The 16,026-nt window shown below is 36.0% G+C and overlaps 1 protein-coding gene across 1 annotated transcript in view; it reads right to left on the bottom strand.

The window, feature by feature from the left end:
- Positions 1-16,026, bottom strand: part of GBE1 (1,4-alpha-glucan branching enzyme 1) — a 159,113-nt gene that overhangs the window by 54,256 nt on the left and 88,831 nt on the right. The window contains exons 8-12 of the mRNA XM_080363483.1: positions 10,338-10,453; positions 9,969-10,096; positions 6,493-6,591; positions 3,436-3,546; positions 273-444 (exon numbers count right to left, since the gene is read on the bottom strand). Of these exons, the coding sequence (XP_080219609.1) occupies positions 273-444; positions 3,436-3,546; positions 6,493-6,591; positions 9,969-10,096; positions 10,338-10,453 (626 nt within the window). The remainder of the gene's footprint in view (positions 1-272; positions 445-3,435; positions 3,547-6,492; positions 6,592-9,968; positions 10,097-10,337; positions 10,454-16,026) is intronic.

Below are 16,026 nucleotides of genomic sequence, written 5' to 3'. Positions count from 1 at the left end.
CCAACTGAACTACAGCTTACCACAATTTTAAAAGTTACTTCTGTTACAATTAGAAACTACATTGATTTTATTTTCTTGTCTTATAATACATCTTACAGACAGAAAAACAATGCATGCTATCTTTTGTAGTAAATCTTTATAAAAGCATTTATGCTCCAAACTTCAGCACTGTGATAAATACTGCAGATGTAAGATGATGTCGGATCACTTTATTTCCCTGACAACCCTTTTGTAGATGAGAAAACAAAAGACTTTTTCCTAAGCTTGCTTACCCATGAAGTTCAGATAGCTCTCTCCTCCAAGTGCATGAGTAATGAGACGTATCATTTTATGAAGCTGTATTCCACGATCAATAACTGGAGTAAGAGGTGAGAGCACACTCATGTTTGTATACATCTCTGCATCCATCAGTCGAAACGCCAATGTCTTATCACCAACGAGTGCCTATAACAGTCCAAAAAAAAAAGTCAAGAAAACCCTTGGGCATACTAGAAGAGTTTCTAACATTTTTTTTTAAAAGCAGGCACTCTATATCATAAAGGGAGGACACAGAAGACAGGCAAGGGATCAAGGAGATGGCTCAATGTGCAGGGCCTAGTCCCTGTTCACAAAGAAAACATCCTGCCAGCGCAAATGACCATCAGCTCACAGTGACTCCAGCTTCTGGTTACCGCAACTTCATATTGCACGATGTGAAATCACGTGGGTGTGATATATATAATCTGCTGCCGAGAAAGTATGTAAACTGAGGCAGGGACATCCATGGGCTGAGCCTCAACTGGATTGCCAGACCCAGCTGTCCAGTTTTCCCATTGCAGCTCTCCACATGGTTACAGGGTCTCCCTGCAGCGATGAGAGTGTGAGCAGATGATCACTGAACTAATATCTGTCTAACCCCTGTGCTGGGCTGACATTTCACCTGATGGGATTGAACTGCACAATTACATTTGAGAACTTTTTTGCCTAGAGATATCAAATATGAAACGCTAATGTCAACGCAATAAACCACAAGTGACCTACAATTCGGGAATTTTTACAGAAATTACAGAAGAAAGAAAACATCTCAGGTAAAGTTCCTGGGATGTACAAATAAAAGGCTATTAACAACACTCCTGATTCAGAGATGCAGAGTGAATTTGAAGCACCCATTTATATGCAATCAAGAATGTGATTGGTTTTCTGTGATTGCACACAAGAGAGCAAAACAAACCAGTAATCCTGTCTAAAAACAGTGACTGAATTACTAATTTCCTAGTGCTTACTGTTGAGAAAGGCCACACAATCGTTATGTTACAACCATTATTCCAATACATTAACATGCTGGTAGTTGAAAATATTTTGGAGTGTATGTAACTAGCTAATTTTTGTTCAATTAGCTCAATTCTCATTTTATACTCTAGCATGAGAACTCACTAGATTTCAGAGAGATGGATGACTTGTAAACAGGTCTGGCTGAAAAGCACCATCATCCTTCAATTTTCCAGCTAAAAATGTAACAGCATATATAGATGATTCCTTCAAGTAAAAAAAATCATCTTTTAAAAAAAAAATTCCTATGCAACAATGGCAAGACTGAAGATAGCAATGAATAACTGCAAGGACAACCCTCCTCTGGACTCAGAATATGGCATTTTTAGTGTCATTTAACATCCCCATATCGTTTCAGTAGAAGAGAAGGTAGATGTTCCCTGTTCATGTTTTCTGTGCTAGCCATGATTTTATAAACTGTTATCCTTCCCCTTCAATGATCTCTTTTCTACACTGAAGAGTCTTAAGTCTATTTAGTTTTCTTCTTACAAAAACCAATCCACACCTGCTATTATTCTTACCAACTCACAGCAATTGTTCCGCTTATACTGTAAATCCTTTAACATACAGGACCAAATCTGCCTCCAATATTCAACATGCACCCAAACCATGAAAGTCTACAGTGGCAGACTGATTTTTCTCTTTGATTTCCATTCCATTCATAATAATTCCAGTACTGTATCTGCTATTTGGATAGCTATTAGCATTCAGGTGCTATTTTCACACACTGATGACAACCACAAGGCCCTATATTTCGACTGATAGTAGTCAGGCCATAGCCCACTCTAACATACAAGAAACTAGAACTGCTTCAGCCCCTCATGTGTATCACTTCAAGTATCTTCAGACTGAATTTTATCTACACTCCCATTTTGCTTCTCCATCCTACTTTTCACATATCCTGGTGTACATCTGCAACAGCCTTTTTTTTTTTTAAATTTTAAATTCAAAATTAATAATCTTCTTCCCAGTATGAGATGCTAAAACAAAAATACATAGTGATACAGAAAACAACGCAATTGATACATCCAGCACAAAATAAAAGAGCGGCAACAGTAATGTTCTATGTCATGCTTTAAGATGAAGAATCAGCTTTTATAAAAACAAATAATCACATCATAATATATATTTCCAAGTAATATCTGAAGTTCTTTACCAGGATTCTGACTCTTCTCTGATGTGGACTCTATAGTGAACACTGTGTAACAGTCTCAGAGATAAGAATGTAAATAGGTACACAAAATGAAGCTGATAAATGCAATTATCTCTTTAAAATAAAACACAGGCCTTGTTCTGGACACTTCCATTGACTTGTATTATAGAAGGTATAGGAAATAGAATATCAATCTATATTATGTAGAGGAAAAAGTTGGAAGTGGACAACTTAAACCATTCAATAGACTTTAAGTTCCTAATTTAAAAATTCTCAACCACTATTTCTGATTCTTCAGAAACAACCATTACAAAGATTGTGGGAGATTAGTGTTATCCACACTTAAAATTACTTTTTAATTTTTTCATATACAGAACCATTACAGTTGCTGTGTTTTGAACCAAACTGTTGCAGAATATTTCGTTTAGATCTCAAAAATGGGCACTTGTAATCCTTTCAGAGAGGAAACATTTTCTTGAAGGGAATACAACACTTGCAAACACTGATTCAGTGAATAAGTTTGCTAAATTGTGACATTGGTTATGCTTATCAGAAACAGTGCTCCAGCTTACTTAATAGAAACCACATTTTCAAAAGTTTGTATGCCTTCTATGTCTTATGATAGGCAGGCAAAACAAGAAACTAGGACTCATTTCCTGAAAACAATACAAAAACAAAACTAAAAAATATCAACACCCACCCACTCCAAGCAGGATTCTTTTATTAAAAAGAAGGTTCCAAACAAAACAAACAAACAAAAAAAAACCACACAAGAAAACCCAATTAAAAAAAAACAACAACACACAAGTAGTAGTCCATATCTACCTATTTCTGAAATTGTTGCCCATCCTTTTCAACTCTTGTGTCATTAAAAAAAAAACAACCCAAAACAACAACAACAAAAAACCAAAACTCAAACCACTAAACCTCACCTCTTACTTGCTTATATATAAACAAACAAACAGATGAAATACCTGGTCATGACTCTCTGCATATGCAATGTATTTTTCTTCATGCCGTCTATTTGTTAATGTATGCACAATATTGCCCATATTCCAGTCTTCATCTTTCAGCTCCTTAATTATCTACAGAAATAAAGATCATTGAAAAGTTATTGCTGTTTTAACTAAAAGCACATTTCTTCATTATCTTGGCACAGAAATTTCCAATCGATTGTGACCTGTATTACTTTAACTTCTATTCCCAAATTTTGAAGCAATGAGCTTTCTCTGATAATCCAAAGACATGTTTTCTTTTGAATTCCTCTCCAGAAATGTAACAACTAGAACACTTTGTTTCTCCTGTACTTCCACATATAAGCATGGACAGCAGGATTTGCCATCTATCATGTGAACCCTCTGATACAGTGGGTAAAGTGATTAATAGGAGCTGCAAGAAAGCACTGCACAAAAACTGGTAAGAAATATGTAGGCATACACCTACCTACACATGATATTGAAATAAGTACTGTACTTCAAGCAACCCTGGCATACAATAGCTTCCAAGTATAGCTTAACCACTGGGCTGTGTGGTGAATCACTGCAAGATTGCACTGTGCTATTGCCATGAAATACATAATAACATGAGAAGGTGCTTAGCGCAGGGACTTGCATGTCCCCTAGCTCTGTGAATTTCCCATCAGTTCCAAACCACAATTTCAGTGCCAAAGCTTTCTAATACAAAATCAGCTTTACATTTTTTTAGCATGCTAGCTTCTGATCTTTAGCAATTTAAATTAAATCACATCAATAGACATTTTCTGCTTCGTATGATACTATTTCTTCCATCTTCATGATGAGAACAATCAACCGTTTGAATAATCTCCCAGGAAAGTCGTGGATTCCCTAACACTGGACAGTTTTAAGATTTAGCTGGACATGGTGCTGGGCCATGTTGTCTAGACTGTGCTTTTGCCAAGAAAGGTTAGAACAGATGGTCCTTGTGGCCTCTCCCAACCTAGTATTCTAAATCTAGTCCAATTTCAGTGTTAGTCCTTCCTTTTCTTCTATAGTATTTTATAGATATCCACCGATCACTACAACTTAAATGCATATATGTAAATATATAGACATAAAAATAAGAGTGATAAAAAGGCAATAACAGCGGAATAGCTGATATGATGCTATAAAATTTAACTTCCGTTTTTTTCTTTTTGACTCCATAAATTCTGTTTCTGAACATATTCCGGTCCCTGTGCAGAATCACATTATGTACTACACCTATCTTTAACCTGAACCAGTACAGCCACTGTTACAATAAATAGCTTATCTTACTTTTACAGATCCCTCAGAATTAGTTCATGGAACTCTGGAGATCCTTCAGGTTTAAAACTGATTTTACAAAGCTGCCCAGAAAACTTGCTATTAAGAGTTACACACTTAAAAGCTGTAGAGAAATAAGAGCAAGCAGTCTAGGACAGTTTGATAACAGTTGACAGACTGTTTCTAAGCTTTTCTGTAAAATTGTTTCAGTTTTACTTTTGCCTTAAGAAATAGGGTAACAAGTTAGGTGTACCACCTCTTTCTCTAACTCAAGGTCTTCTGTCGTGGTTGCTAATTTGCAGTTTCCTTAGCTAGAACCATCCTGCCTGCATTACCCAATGCTCTTATACAATCAACACATTACTAAATAACTGGACTCTGCTGGGAATCAGCCTAGACTGCCATATCTGCATTTATGACCAACATCCCATCAGTGTGCCAAGCATCCACCTGCTGTCCCATTTTAAGTATATGCTTAGGCTGGAAGATTTTTTTTTTCCAGTAGAAGAAAAGATCTTACTGCAGTATAGGTTATGTTTCCTCTCCAAGTATTGCAAACTAAAATAAGCAGAGCATATCAGAGATTGCTATTATCCATTATCCATTTTTTGCCCTTTAAAAATTCTACAGTCTGTTTTTTTTTTCTTTGTAATATGAACTTGGTCACTCTGATTTTGCCTACCTAGGAAACTGCTCGTCTTTGCCTGTCCTGAAGCGTGGTAAAGAAGTTGAAAGTGTAAGAAAAAAAAGCCATCAACAATGTGATTCTTGTTGCTATGAAAATATAAGGCCTCGCTGCATTCCAAGATTTAAATTACACATTCTGAAGTTTAACAACACTGTCCCTGTTGGAAAAGCTGTCAAATTTGTCTCCTGACTGAAAAGAGGTTTGAAAACTGTTTTTCAGTCAGCCCTCTACCTCCTAGTTACAAAAGTGAAAGATGCTGAAGTTGTGTTTTTATTTTATTTTATGCTACTCACTATATTTATTGAAGCATTAATGCTCACATAATACATTTATTGTTTTCAGATCATCCTGATAGCCTGAGGGATTTGGATGCAATCTTCTATCTAACTGAAAAACATTGTCTGAAACATCAGTAGAAGCCTTTTGAGATCATTTACTGCTTTATTCCTTTTTTTGTGATTCTCTGTATTAAGGAAAAGGTGATTTAAATCCTTATCATAGTGTTTATCAGTATATTATTGTACTTGACGAGCATTTACAGATTTTTATTATTCTTTTTGTAACCCCATTGTATCGATTGCTGGAGTCTTTATAATTCACTTAGGTTTATTCTGGTTAAACTTTCAGCTCTGTCCATGTTCAACGCCAATTACTATGTTACTATGGCAAATTTCAGAAGGGTTTGTTGCATGTTTTCAGGGTTTGTTTTTTTTTTTGTTTTGTTTTGTTTTTTTAATATATCTTTTTTATCTGCATATGTGCATATGATTAACTATTATCTACCTGATCACAGTCAATATAGGCTACGCATTGTACAGCTATTGTAACATACAGGTAATTTGAAATAGACTGCAAATAATAGCCCCTGAATTCACACATCCTCTGAAACCCCTATGATATCTGACAGTTCTCATTTCAGCCACTAATGCCTGTGCTCAAGCTTGTCAGAATTTATTTGAACAGGACATTAACAGAAGAGAGAGTAAAAATTGTCAGTAGGATTCAGAAGTGGTTTTGTGTGTGCACAGACAGAGAAACATCCCACTTTAAAGATAGGAACTTATTTTTTAAAAAGTTCTCGCCTGTATCCACTTATCTGGAATAGCCATGGCTAGTCGATAATCAAAACCCCCTCCTGCCTCTGCAACAGGACGACAAAGAGCTGGCATTCCAGAAACATCCTAAGAAAAACAAAAAACAAAAACAAACAAACAAACAGAAAACCCCATTTAATTTGCATAGCATTGCAATTATTAGTTCAGATTTTCTACCATACAGTAATACTTCTATACCAATACTCTAAACGATAAACAGTTTCACAGACTGATCTGAGTAAGGGAGGAAAAAATCAACACCATCACGACCCAAAAAAACCCCAACAGTGAAAAATTACTACACCTAGATTTGCTGTTAGAATGCACAATTTACAGGGAAAAGCATTATGATTTTTTTCTTATCAAATCCTCTATTTACAAAATATTTGATAGAGTAGATATTTGATAGGAGCCATCAGTAGATGCAGAATTTGAAATAATCATCTATATCTCCAAGTAATCAATAAAAAGGTATCAACAAAAGACAAATCTTAATTTTGTTTTTTCATATTTTGCATAAAGAATGGCATAAAAATAAAAGGCTGAATACAATGTACAATGAGGAAGAAAATACAATCTTTACTCTTCTTCCCAAATGCAGAAAACCAAAACTATTGATCCAGCTAACCCTGGAAAGCAACATGTTCTTACTGCATAATTTTCCAGTTTCATATTGATGGAGGCTGATCATTCTTAAATTCATAATTCAAAGTTCTGAAAATATTTATTTCACCATTTTATCAGGCAATTACGTCACATAGCACTCTTTCTCTATAAGTTAGCTTATTTGTATAGAAAACACAAATCTCCAATAATTGCAAAACATCTATCAGTACTCAATTTTATTAACTTATGTCAGTGAGAAGCTATTCCACCACAGTAGTTACAGATTAACATACAGCTCTTGCGTCTACACAAGAGAATTTATCAAATTAAATTCTGACAGAACCAAGGCATAATTAGGAAGTTCATTTTGGTTTTCTGGATTCAACCCAATTTCCAATCCAACTGCTGCATTAGAATAGTGAAAAAGATATTTGCACATGAAGTTACATGTACACACTCATCTGTCCATACACACCCAACACACCCATGCAGATATAAGTAAGAAGATGGGTGGCATTCTGGGGGCAGAAGGCAGGGCTGCCACTCAGAAGGACCCTGCCTGGCTGGAGGAATCAGTCAACAGCAAGTTTGGGAAGTTCAGTATGGGCCAGCTGCCAGATCCTGGCCCTGGACTGGCCTAACCCTACCTGCATAGGGGCTGCCCAGCGGGGAGCAGCTCTGCTGGGGAGGCCATGGGGCTGTGGGCCGGCAGCCTGCTGAGATAGACCAGCAGCCAGCCCTGGCAGCAGGGATGGCTGGGAGCATCCTGTGCTCTATGAACAGCCAAGCCAGGAGACCAAAGGAGTGGATTATCCTCCTTTATTCAGCAGACATCAGATCACACAGAAAACTGCATCCACATTCCACATGCTGTATATACCAAATAATGAAGCAGAAATTATTTCCAGACTTTCAGGTATTATAAATGGAAGTTCAATATCTCTTAAATCAGTCACAAAGGATTAAGACTGATTAATGTTTTCCAGGTTATGCAGGACAAGATGATTTGAAACAAAAGCCTTTTTCTGTGGTGCTAAGATGCCTACCTGGACAAGGTCTGAGTTTGAGATTTAAGCAGCCCCCATCTACTTTAGTCACAATTTTAAAAGTCAGATTTTTGGAAAGTAAAATTCCAAACCTAATCTCATTTATATCTATCTATATCTACAGATTTTACCTAAACACTAAAAAGAAAAATTCAGTATTAATTTGGTCAGTATATTTTCCACCAAATATAAATAGCCAATACCTAAACATTTGGTTCAGACCTTAGTTTGAAATGCCCTGCACACAAAAAACAAAAAAAAAAGATAATCACAGAAGCAGGGTTTTCCTGTCTGTTTTTATAATGCTTCAGGCATGCTGCAGTTTTACTTAACATTTTTCTCGCTATAAAAAACTTTATAAAGCTTAATCTAGAAGGCCAAAAAGAAAAATAAGCATATAGTCAGTAATATCTTAAATGTTAGGAACTAAAAAGACAGTGAATATACACAATATTAAAAAGCTGTAAAATACGAGTTAAATAATTAAGGATTATATTATAAATAGTTATGGCTAGACACAAACGTTTTTCTCATGTAGCACTCATTCCATCATCATTCTAGGCAAGCAGACATTCCTCACTGCCTTTTATAATTTTCAAGTATGTCAACAGTTTCTCCTTCTGAAATTCTCCTTTAACCATGCAGCACATTAATCAGTTCTATATTCTGTGTAGCGACTCCCCCAGGCAGAAAATGATGTATTGAAACAGAAGCGGTTTTCAACTCCATCAAGAGAAACTGAAGACACATTTTCTTAAAAAAGAATTCTTAGGTTGGGTAATACAAGCAGACTGAACTCAGCATTTCATTAGCAGGAATGCTTTTAATCTAAGACTACGTAGAAAATTAAGAAACTTCACTTCAAATAAGCCTACAGCTCAATGAAACCATCTCAAGCTTGCTAGTGATTGCTCACCAGATGCCATTTTTGATAGCTTGCCATTGAGATTTTAGCAGTGGTTGTTTATAATACAAAACTTTCCCATAAGTAAGAAATAAAGTTACACTAGGTTGTATTTTCTGAAGATACATAGGGAACTCTTAAGCAATACAAAAAGTTTTATTAGAAATCCATATAGACCGTAATGATATCAAAGAGATGGAACTTTTTATTTTAAATGAAAATAATCATTTAAATATAATAACAGAAAAATTCTCAAGGTTTACTTCATTTTCTCTTTCAGATAAAGAGAAAATATCAGTGAAAATCTACCTATTCAGAGAACCTAAATGCTCTGCTGTTTTGTACTATTAAAAATTCCATGTGCCAACAAGAACATTTTGCAGTCAAAAAATTAAATTGATCTCAATCAACTGAAGCAATACAGCTTACTCCCTCAGAAACCTGAAAAATCTTAATACTAAATTTAAATTAGCATACACATTCAACATTTATAAAGTTATCACATTTATTTTGAAGGGGAATTGTCAATCATGCCAATGTAATTCAAAATACATGAAACCACATTAGGGCTGTTAATCTTTACTACCATGACTCACCAGTGACAAATGACAATTTTGCAAAAGTAATAAACTGAAACAACCAAATCTCATTACAATTTCAAGCAGATTAAAAAAAAAAAAGAAAGAAATCCCCACATTAATGATCCATTAATGCCGAGAAAACGTCCTGAAGTGCATATTTCAGCTGTTTTTCACCACAAAGCAAAGTCTGTCCACCAATTAATATTTCTCAGCTTGTGTCAATCCTTGAATACCTGAAGTGTGACTTGGTAATTAACCAGGAAGTTCACATCCCAAAGCAAACTAATCAATATTAATGCCATCGAGGATGGCAAATTCTGATCTTACCTCTGCTATGGTTATACATTCCGGATGCAAAAAATTAATCATGTGGTTGGCCAGCATTAGATAACACAAAGCATCTTCATCCACATGTAGGCCAAAATATTCGTTGTAATCTCCACTGAATCCTGTGCCTAATAAAAAAGGAAGTTTCAAAGGCCACAATCGCTTTTTTAGAGAAATACAGATATTCTGCAATATGCAATTTTATAAACACCAAATTTATTCATAATTTCAGATCTATCCATATAGCAGCACAAGAAGATATTAGCAACTCTGGAATTTTTGGAGCATACAGTGAACTTTATAGCTTTATTTCCACAGCAACAGAGCTGCAACAGGACTGTGGAGATTAGAGTTGGTTAAATTACTTACCAATCCCATGATGGTGATACAACATAGATGTAACACCATCAAACCGGAATCCATCAAAGCGGTATTCTTCAATCCACATTCTCAAATTAGACAGAAGGAATCTCAAAACTTCCCAGCTGAAATAACATGAATATATTTTATAAGCTTTAGAAACCTTGGGACTGACTAGAGGTCCTTACACTATGTTTCCCGCTTGCATTTACGGTACTTTCAATTACTTCTTCCCCGTTTTTCATTAGCCTTTTCCTAAAAAGTGTGTTTACCTTAGATTTTATTTTATTGATCTTTTATTGCACATAATTTTAATATTGAAGACAAGGGTTTAGGAAAAAATGTCAGTGATCTATATAGACATCTAATAGGTTAGTGTTTGAACAAATATACTACATTTTAATGCCCATCCTTGCCACTGTACTTGGCCTTTGCCTCTCTAAAGATAGTTATACTCTGTGGGAAAAGATCTTATAGAAACAGAAAGAAAATTATAATAGGTAAGATTCTGTTCCCAAGATTTTATAGATTTACAGCAATTTCTAGGAATCATAAAATTTGAAAAGCTGTCAATCTCCCTTTCCTGGAATTATTTACAAATCACACGTCACCAGTAGATTATCAAATTACCTACTATGTTGCAAGTTTAGATATTTAATGAGCAAATCAAGTTATGGAAGTTGAGGAGATATTTTTTGAAATTTAGAACAACAGGAATGGGGTATAACATGCATACAAAGAAAGCACAGAGATGAAATCAAAAATATAGAAGAGGTTCCAAAGTGAGTTGAGTACGGGGAGGTATTTCTGAACAAAATTTGTATCAAAGAACAAAATAGTTTTAGGAACAGTATTCCTACTATTCATAACCTCCTCCCCCAGTACACTGGTCCTAGTAGCTTCAAAAGACATCTATATATCTTGCTTCCACTCTTCGCTCTCCATGCCCCTGTCCTTGGTGCCACCCTTGGCATGAGCTGCCTCAGGTGCATTCCCTGCAAGCTGTGGCTCTGAAGAGCTCATCCATCTCAACCAGTTAACTAAATGAAGTAATGAAGCTTTTTTTGCCTATGTCTTCAACATCTGTCATTGTTACAACTTCTCTCTAACCAGTTTCCCAAGGTGGCACAACTATGGCCTCAGGTACTACCAAGTCTCTGTTCAGTGAAGAGTTCAAGTTAGGCTGCAGCACATTGGGTCTCACCACCCTCCTTCTGGTGGGTGAGGTGGATAGGGGACACCCGGCACAAAGCACATCAGCCAGCATCACTGCTACAATTTACCTCGGCACATAGTTGTCATGAGGCAGTAAAGACGACCCTTTCTACATTTCACTTTATTTAACAGATGCCAGAGACTGTAGAGTCATGAGGCAATTATGACCCAAGGAATAAACTCCATTTTGACAAAACAAACATCTCCAAAACCATCCTCACATGAAGGGTGCTTAAAGTCTGGAGTTAGTGGTATTACACAAACAGAAGGGAAGTCTGTGGACACACTATAAACCTGGTAAAAGCCTGATCTCACTGAATAACCAATTCTTATTTACTTCAATAGGATTACAGTATTTCTCCTTTTCTTTGCATGTACTGCACACAAATACACACTCATGCATATAAAAGCAGAAATATTACCAGATGAAAAATTCCAAATTTGGGAAATGCAAATCAGTTCAATACCTTTTCTGGGTATGCATTACATGACAAGACCTTTTATTCTGTCCTTGTGTTCTCCTGCCTTGCCCCAAATAATCCAATTCAAAAGATAACACTTTGCTAAGAAGATCTCAGGAGCTTGTCTACAGAACCTTTTATATATTTGTTATTTCTCAGGTGAAATGATTTGCAATGAATGAATGACAGAGAGAGAATGCTCTGATATTGAGAGAAATAGAAATGTATCAAAAATCCTACAAACTGGCAAGCTGGTCATGAAAATACAACTTCGTGCAAATGCTCAGCCTATCTTTTTCTAACCCAGCATCAAATTTGAGGAAAGCTATTTGCTGCAAGCTAAACACTGTGAGCAAAGTCAAAGCAGTAGCTATATTGCAATAAAAATACTATCTCACACAGAATTAAGATAATGCATGTACAAAGAGTAGATTAATTGCTACAAGCACCAGTCAGACTTGAAAGTTATTTCTCCTCATTACAGACTGCTTGACTTTATAACCTTGAACCTCTTAAGATGCTGAAGAGGATTTGTACATTTGTAAAACACACACAGAAGTTCCAAAATAGATAACAAATGTAATTTTTTCCACCACGGTTAGTACTGAAGATTGATCTTTGGAAAAAGATGGAGAACCAGTATGAAAATAAACTAGTAATGACTTCTACATGAAAAAGCAACTACAGATAAGAATGAACAAGACGAATTTGTTGAACCAAAATATTAGTTAGCAAATTGATGAGAGCAAAAACCTGAGTAGGAGCAGCAGATGTTTTCTAACCATCTGATTGCACATGGGAGAGAAGATTGTAAATAAATAAATAAACAAAAATATTAAGTCCAATTCTAGTCTAAACTGGGAAAAAAAAATAAGTTTTAGGATTATTTCTAGGAAGGATGTCAAATACTAACAACCATATCGACTTTTAGAAAGATAACTACACAGCTCCAAAACACGATCCAGACAAACAGTATTTTTGAAACATGCAAATCACACAAACCATTCAGAGGTTCATGGTTTCATCCAAGTCCATTTATTTCTGGAAGCAGCAGCAGTAGAAATAGAAGTTGACAGAAGTAACAAATAATTTTGCAGAATGCCAGTAGCAGTGAAAATCAGCATAATTGAAATACATCCACCATATAAGCAATAACTCAGGAATATTTCTAAAAGAAGTACATTGTCGTAATTTTACAGACAGATATGGAAAGAGGATAGCATTTATTAAGAACGTAATTTCTTTTGGGCAAAAGCCATATCTTCAATTATATCCTAACAGTTTCTCCAATTTTTGGATACCACAAAATTGAGAAAGTTCTTTCATTGCATGTATGATCTAAGAGAGGAAAATATATGCTGTATTATCATTAAGGAACAGAATAATTTACACTGCAAGAAATATAAATAATTCAGAATTCACTGAAACATCATTCAAAACAAAAAAGGTCTTTGCAGAGAAGTCCTGCTGCTTTTTTTCTTCCCCTTTGGGGCCAATAGTTCACATATTAAAAAACAATTTCTCATTTGACAAAGTGAAATGAGCATATCTACCTAGATGACCTGTTTTCACAAGGTGATGAGAAATTTAACACCTTTCCTATACTAAGTCACCAGAAAACCTGTGAAATTGCTTCCAAGTCACACATTATTTACTTTTCTCCGCCTGTACTAATAAAAAAGCAAAATAATGATTCACCGTAAGAATTCTAAATTCTAATCCATGATGAACATTAAATATTTAGATGCAAGCAAGTAATGCATTTAAACCAGTCAATTTTGTCACTATGGACAAAAAAGTAACATGGGCTGTACCTATAACAGTTTGAAGCTGCAATTCTTGAACCATATTAATGTTGACATTCAGGAATTGCATTTATTACGTATTATAGAAACCGGGTAGAACCGCTGACCTTATAAGAATCTAGACTTCTATGATGATTTACCTGTTTTCAATTCTTAATGCTTAACTAACTTAACACATCATAGCACTGAATTGCTAAAATACTATTTTTCAAATTATTCCTAAACATTTCAATAGCTGACTTGCTTAAATCCCACCAATGGACTGCAAAACATAAATAAACTGGTACTCAGTCTGATAATGCTAATTTTTCAATGAATCTGGTACAAGTTATTTTATGAACTAAACATCCAGATTTGATAGAGAGATGTTCTTTTAAACTGTTTTTTACACACCAGTTTGTCTGTTATTTAGATGCATTTTGTTCAGTCAGAGTGATACAAAAGGGTAACTAGTCTTCTCGTATTTGGAAAACAGCAACAGAAATAATAAACTCTTCATATTTTGACCCCTTTCATTTACATGTAGAATTAATTCCCTGCTGTCCTCTAGGTAACATCGTTGCCAAGACCTCAAGCCATCTCTAGGCATAAGGTGCTGAGAAATTGAAGCAGTGCAGCAAGTGCCCACTTTTTAGCCAAGGGACAATCCTGACTGACACTGCTGGGCTGCTCTCAATACCTGCACTCCTCACTATACCAAATGCCATTCTATTAGAACATACATATCCCCCTATCAGTTATCAGAATGCGATACAGCTGTTAACAGGCCAAAAGAGCTTTTACTTGGTGATCCAAACTGCGTCATGCCTCTAAAATGAACTGTGCAGACAATGAAGTAAAAAAGAGCTATTCTTCTGGGGTCTATGATAATCTGTGACAGACAGGATGAGCAGCAACAAGTCACTTCCCCTGTATCCATCCCAAGAAGAGACAGAAAAGTAGAATTAATTTCTTTTCTCACAGCAATAACCACAGAGGCACTAATATAGAGTGCTACTTTTTCCAGACTTAGGATTTCTGAGAGTGCATGGCTGTGTGCGTCCTATACAGCCAGAAAAGAAACAAGCCAATGTCAACAAGAATGTCAGCAATATTAAGCTTACTCACACTTCAAAGTTAATATTCAGACATAAAATAACTTCTAAGGAAAAGGTTTATTCTGAAAACAAATAATATTAATTGATAGCAGTGGCACAGATATCAATAGGTAAGAAGTTACAGGAAACTAAAGTTTTCAGTTTAGAATGTTGAAAATTCAGTGCATGTTAAAATAAACAGAAAACCACTAACAAAAGTCCTGAGGACAGAGCCCTCTGGTGCTTCAGCTACCAGAGTCAGGAGGACTTAGCTGGTAAAGTTTTCAGAATGGCTGCAAACTTCTTGCAGTATTCTCGAACTATTCTTCATAGAGCCACGATATTTTGGATATTATTAAAATAAATAATATGGTGAAGGCAACCAACGCAAAAGACAATCGACATGGTCATGATCCCTTCGGTCAAGCACTTCATGCTGATGCACTGTGAAGGCGATCTGATGGCCAACAGAAAACTTAGAGGCTAGATGCGCAAGTTGTTAGGTTTCTACTTCTTGTCCATCACAATCTGGTACATGGATGAGGCTTGAAAATAATACTTTCAATAGTAGTGGACCTTTACTTATACACAGCTTGGGAAAATATTATCTGTACTGCATGGATTATAACTGTACTTCCTTGGGCAAGCTCATGGGCAGAGTTCCCAATTCTCTAAGTCTCCTACTGCAGCTGGCTCAAGACTTACAGAATCATAGAATCATTTCTGTTGAAAGAGTCCCTCAAGATCATTGACTCCAACCATTAACCTAAAACTAGCACTAAACCATGTCCCCAGGAACTTTGTCCAATCATTTTTTAAACATCTCCAGGGATGGTGATTCCACCACTTCCCTGGGCAGCCTGTTTCAATACAGGACAACCCTTTCCATGAAGAATTTCTTTCCTAATACCCAACCTGAACCTCCCCTGGCGCAATTTGAGGCCATTTCCTCTTGTCCTATCATTTGCTACTTGGGAGAAGAGACCAATACCCTCCATGCTACAACCTCCTTTCAGGTAGTTGTAAACAGGTCACCTTGGCATCCTCTTCTCAAGGCTAAACAGCTCCAGTTCCCTCAGCTGCTCCTCATTTGACTTGAGCTCCAGGCCTCTCATCAGCTTTGTTACCCTCCTCTGCACTC

The sequence above is a fragment of the Nesoenas mayeri genome (genome assembly GCF_963082525.1).
Source record: "Nesoenas mayeri genome assembly, chromosome: 1".
Taxonomy (NCBI): Eukaryota; Metazoa; Chordata; class Aves; order Columbiformes; family Columbidae; genus Nesoenas; species Nesoenas mayeri.
Note: the sequence above shows the minus strand (reverse complement) of the source record. Positions and strands in the feature narration are given on the sequence as shown.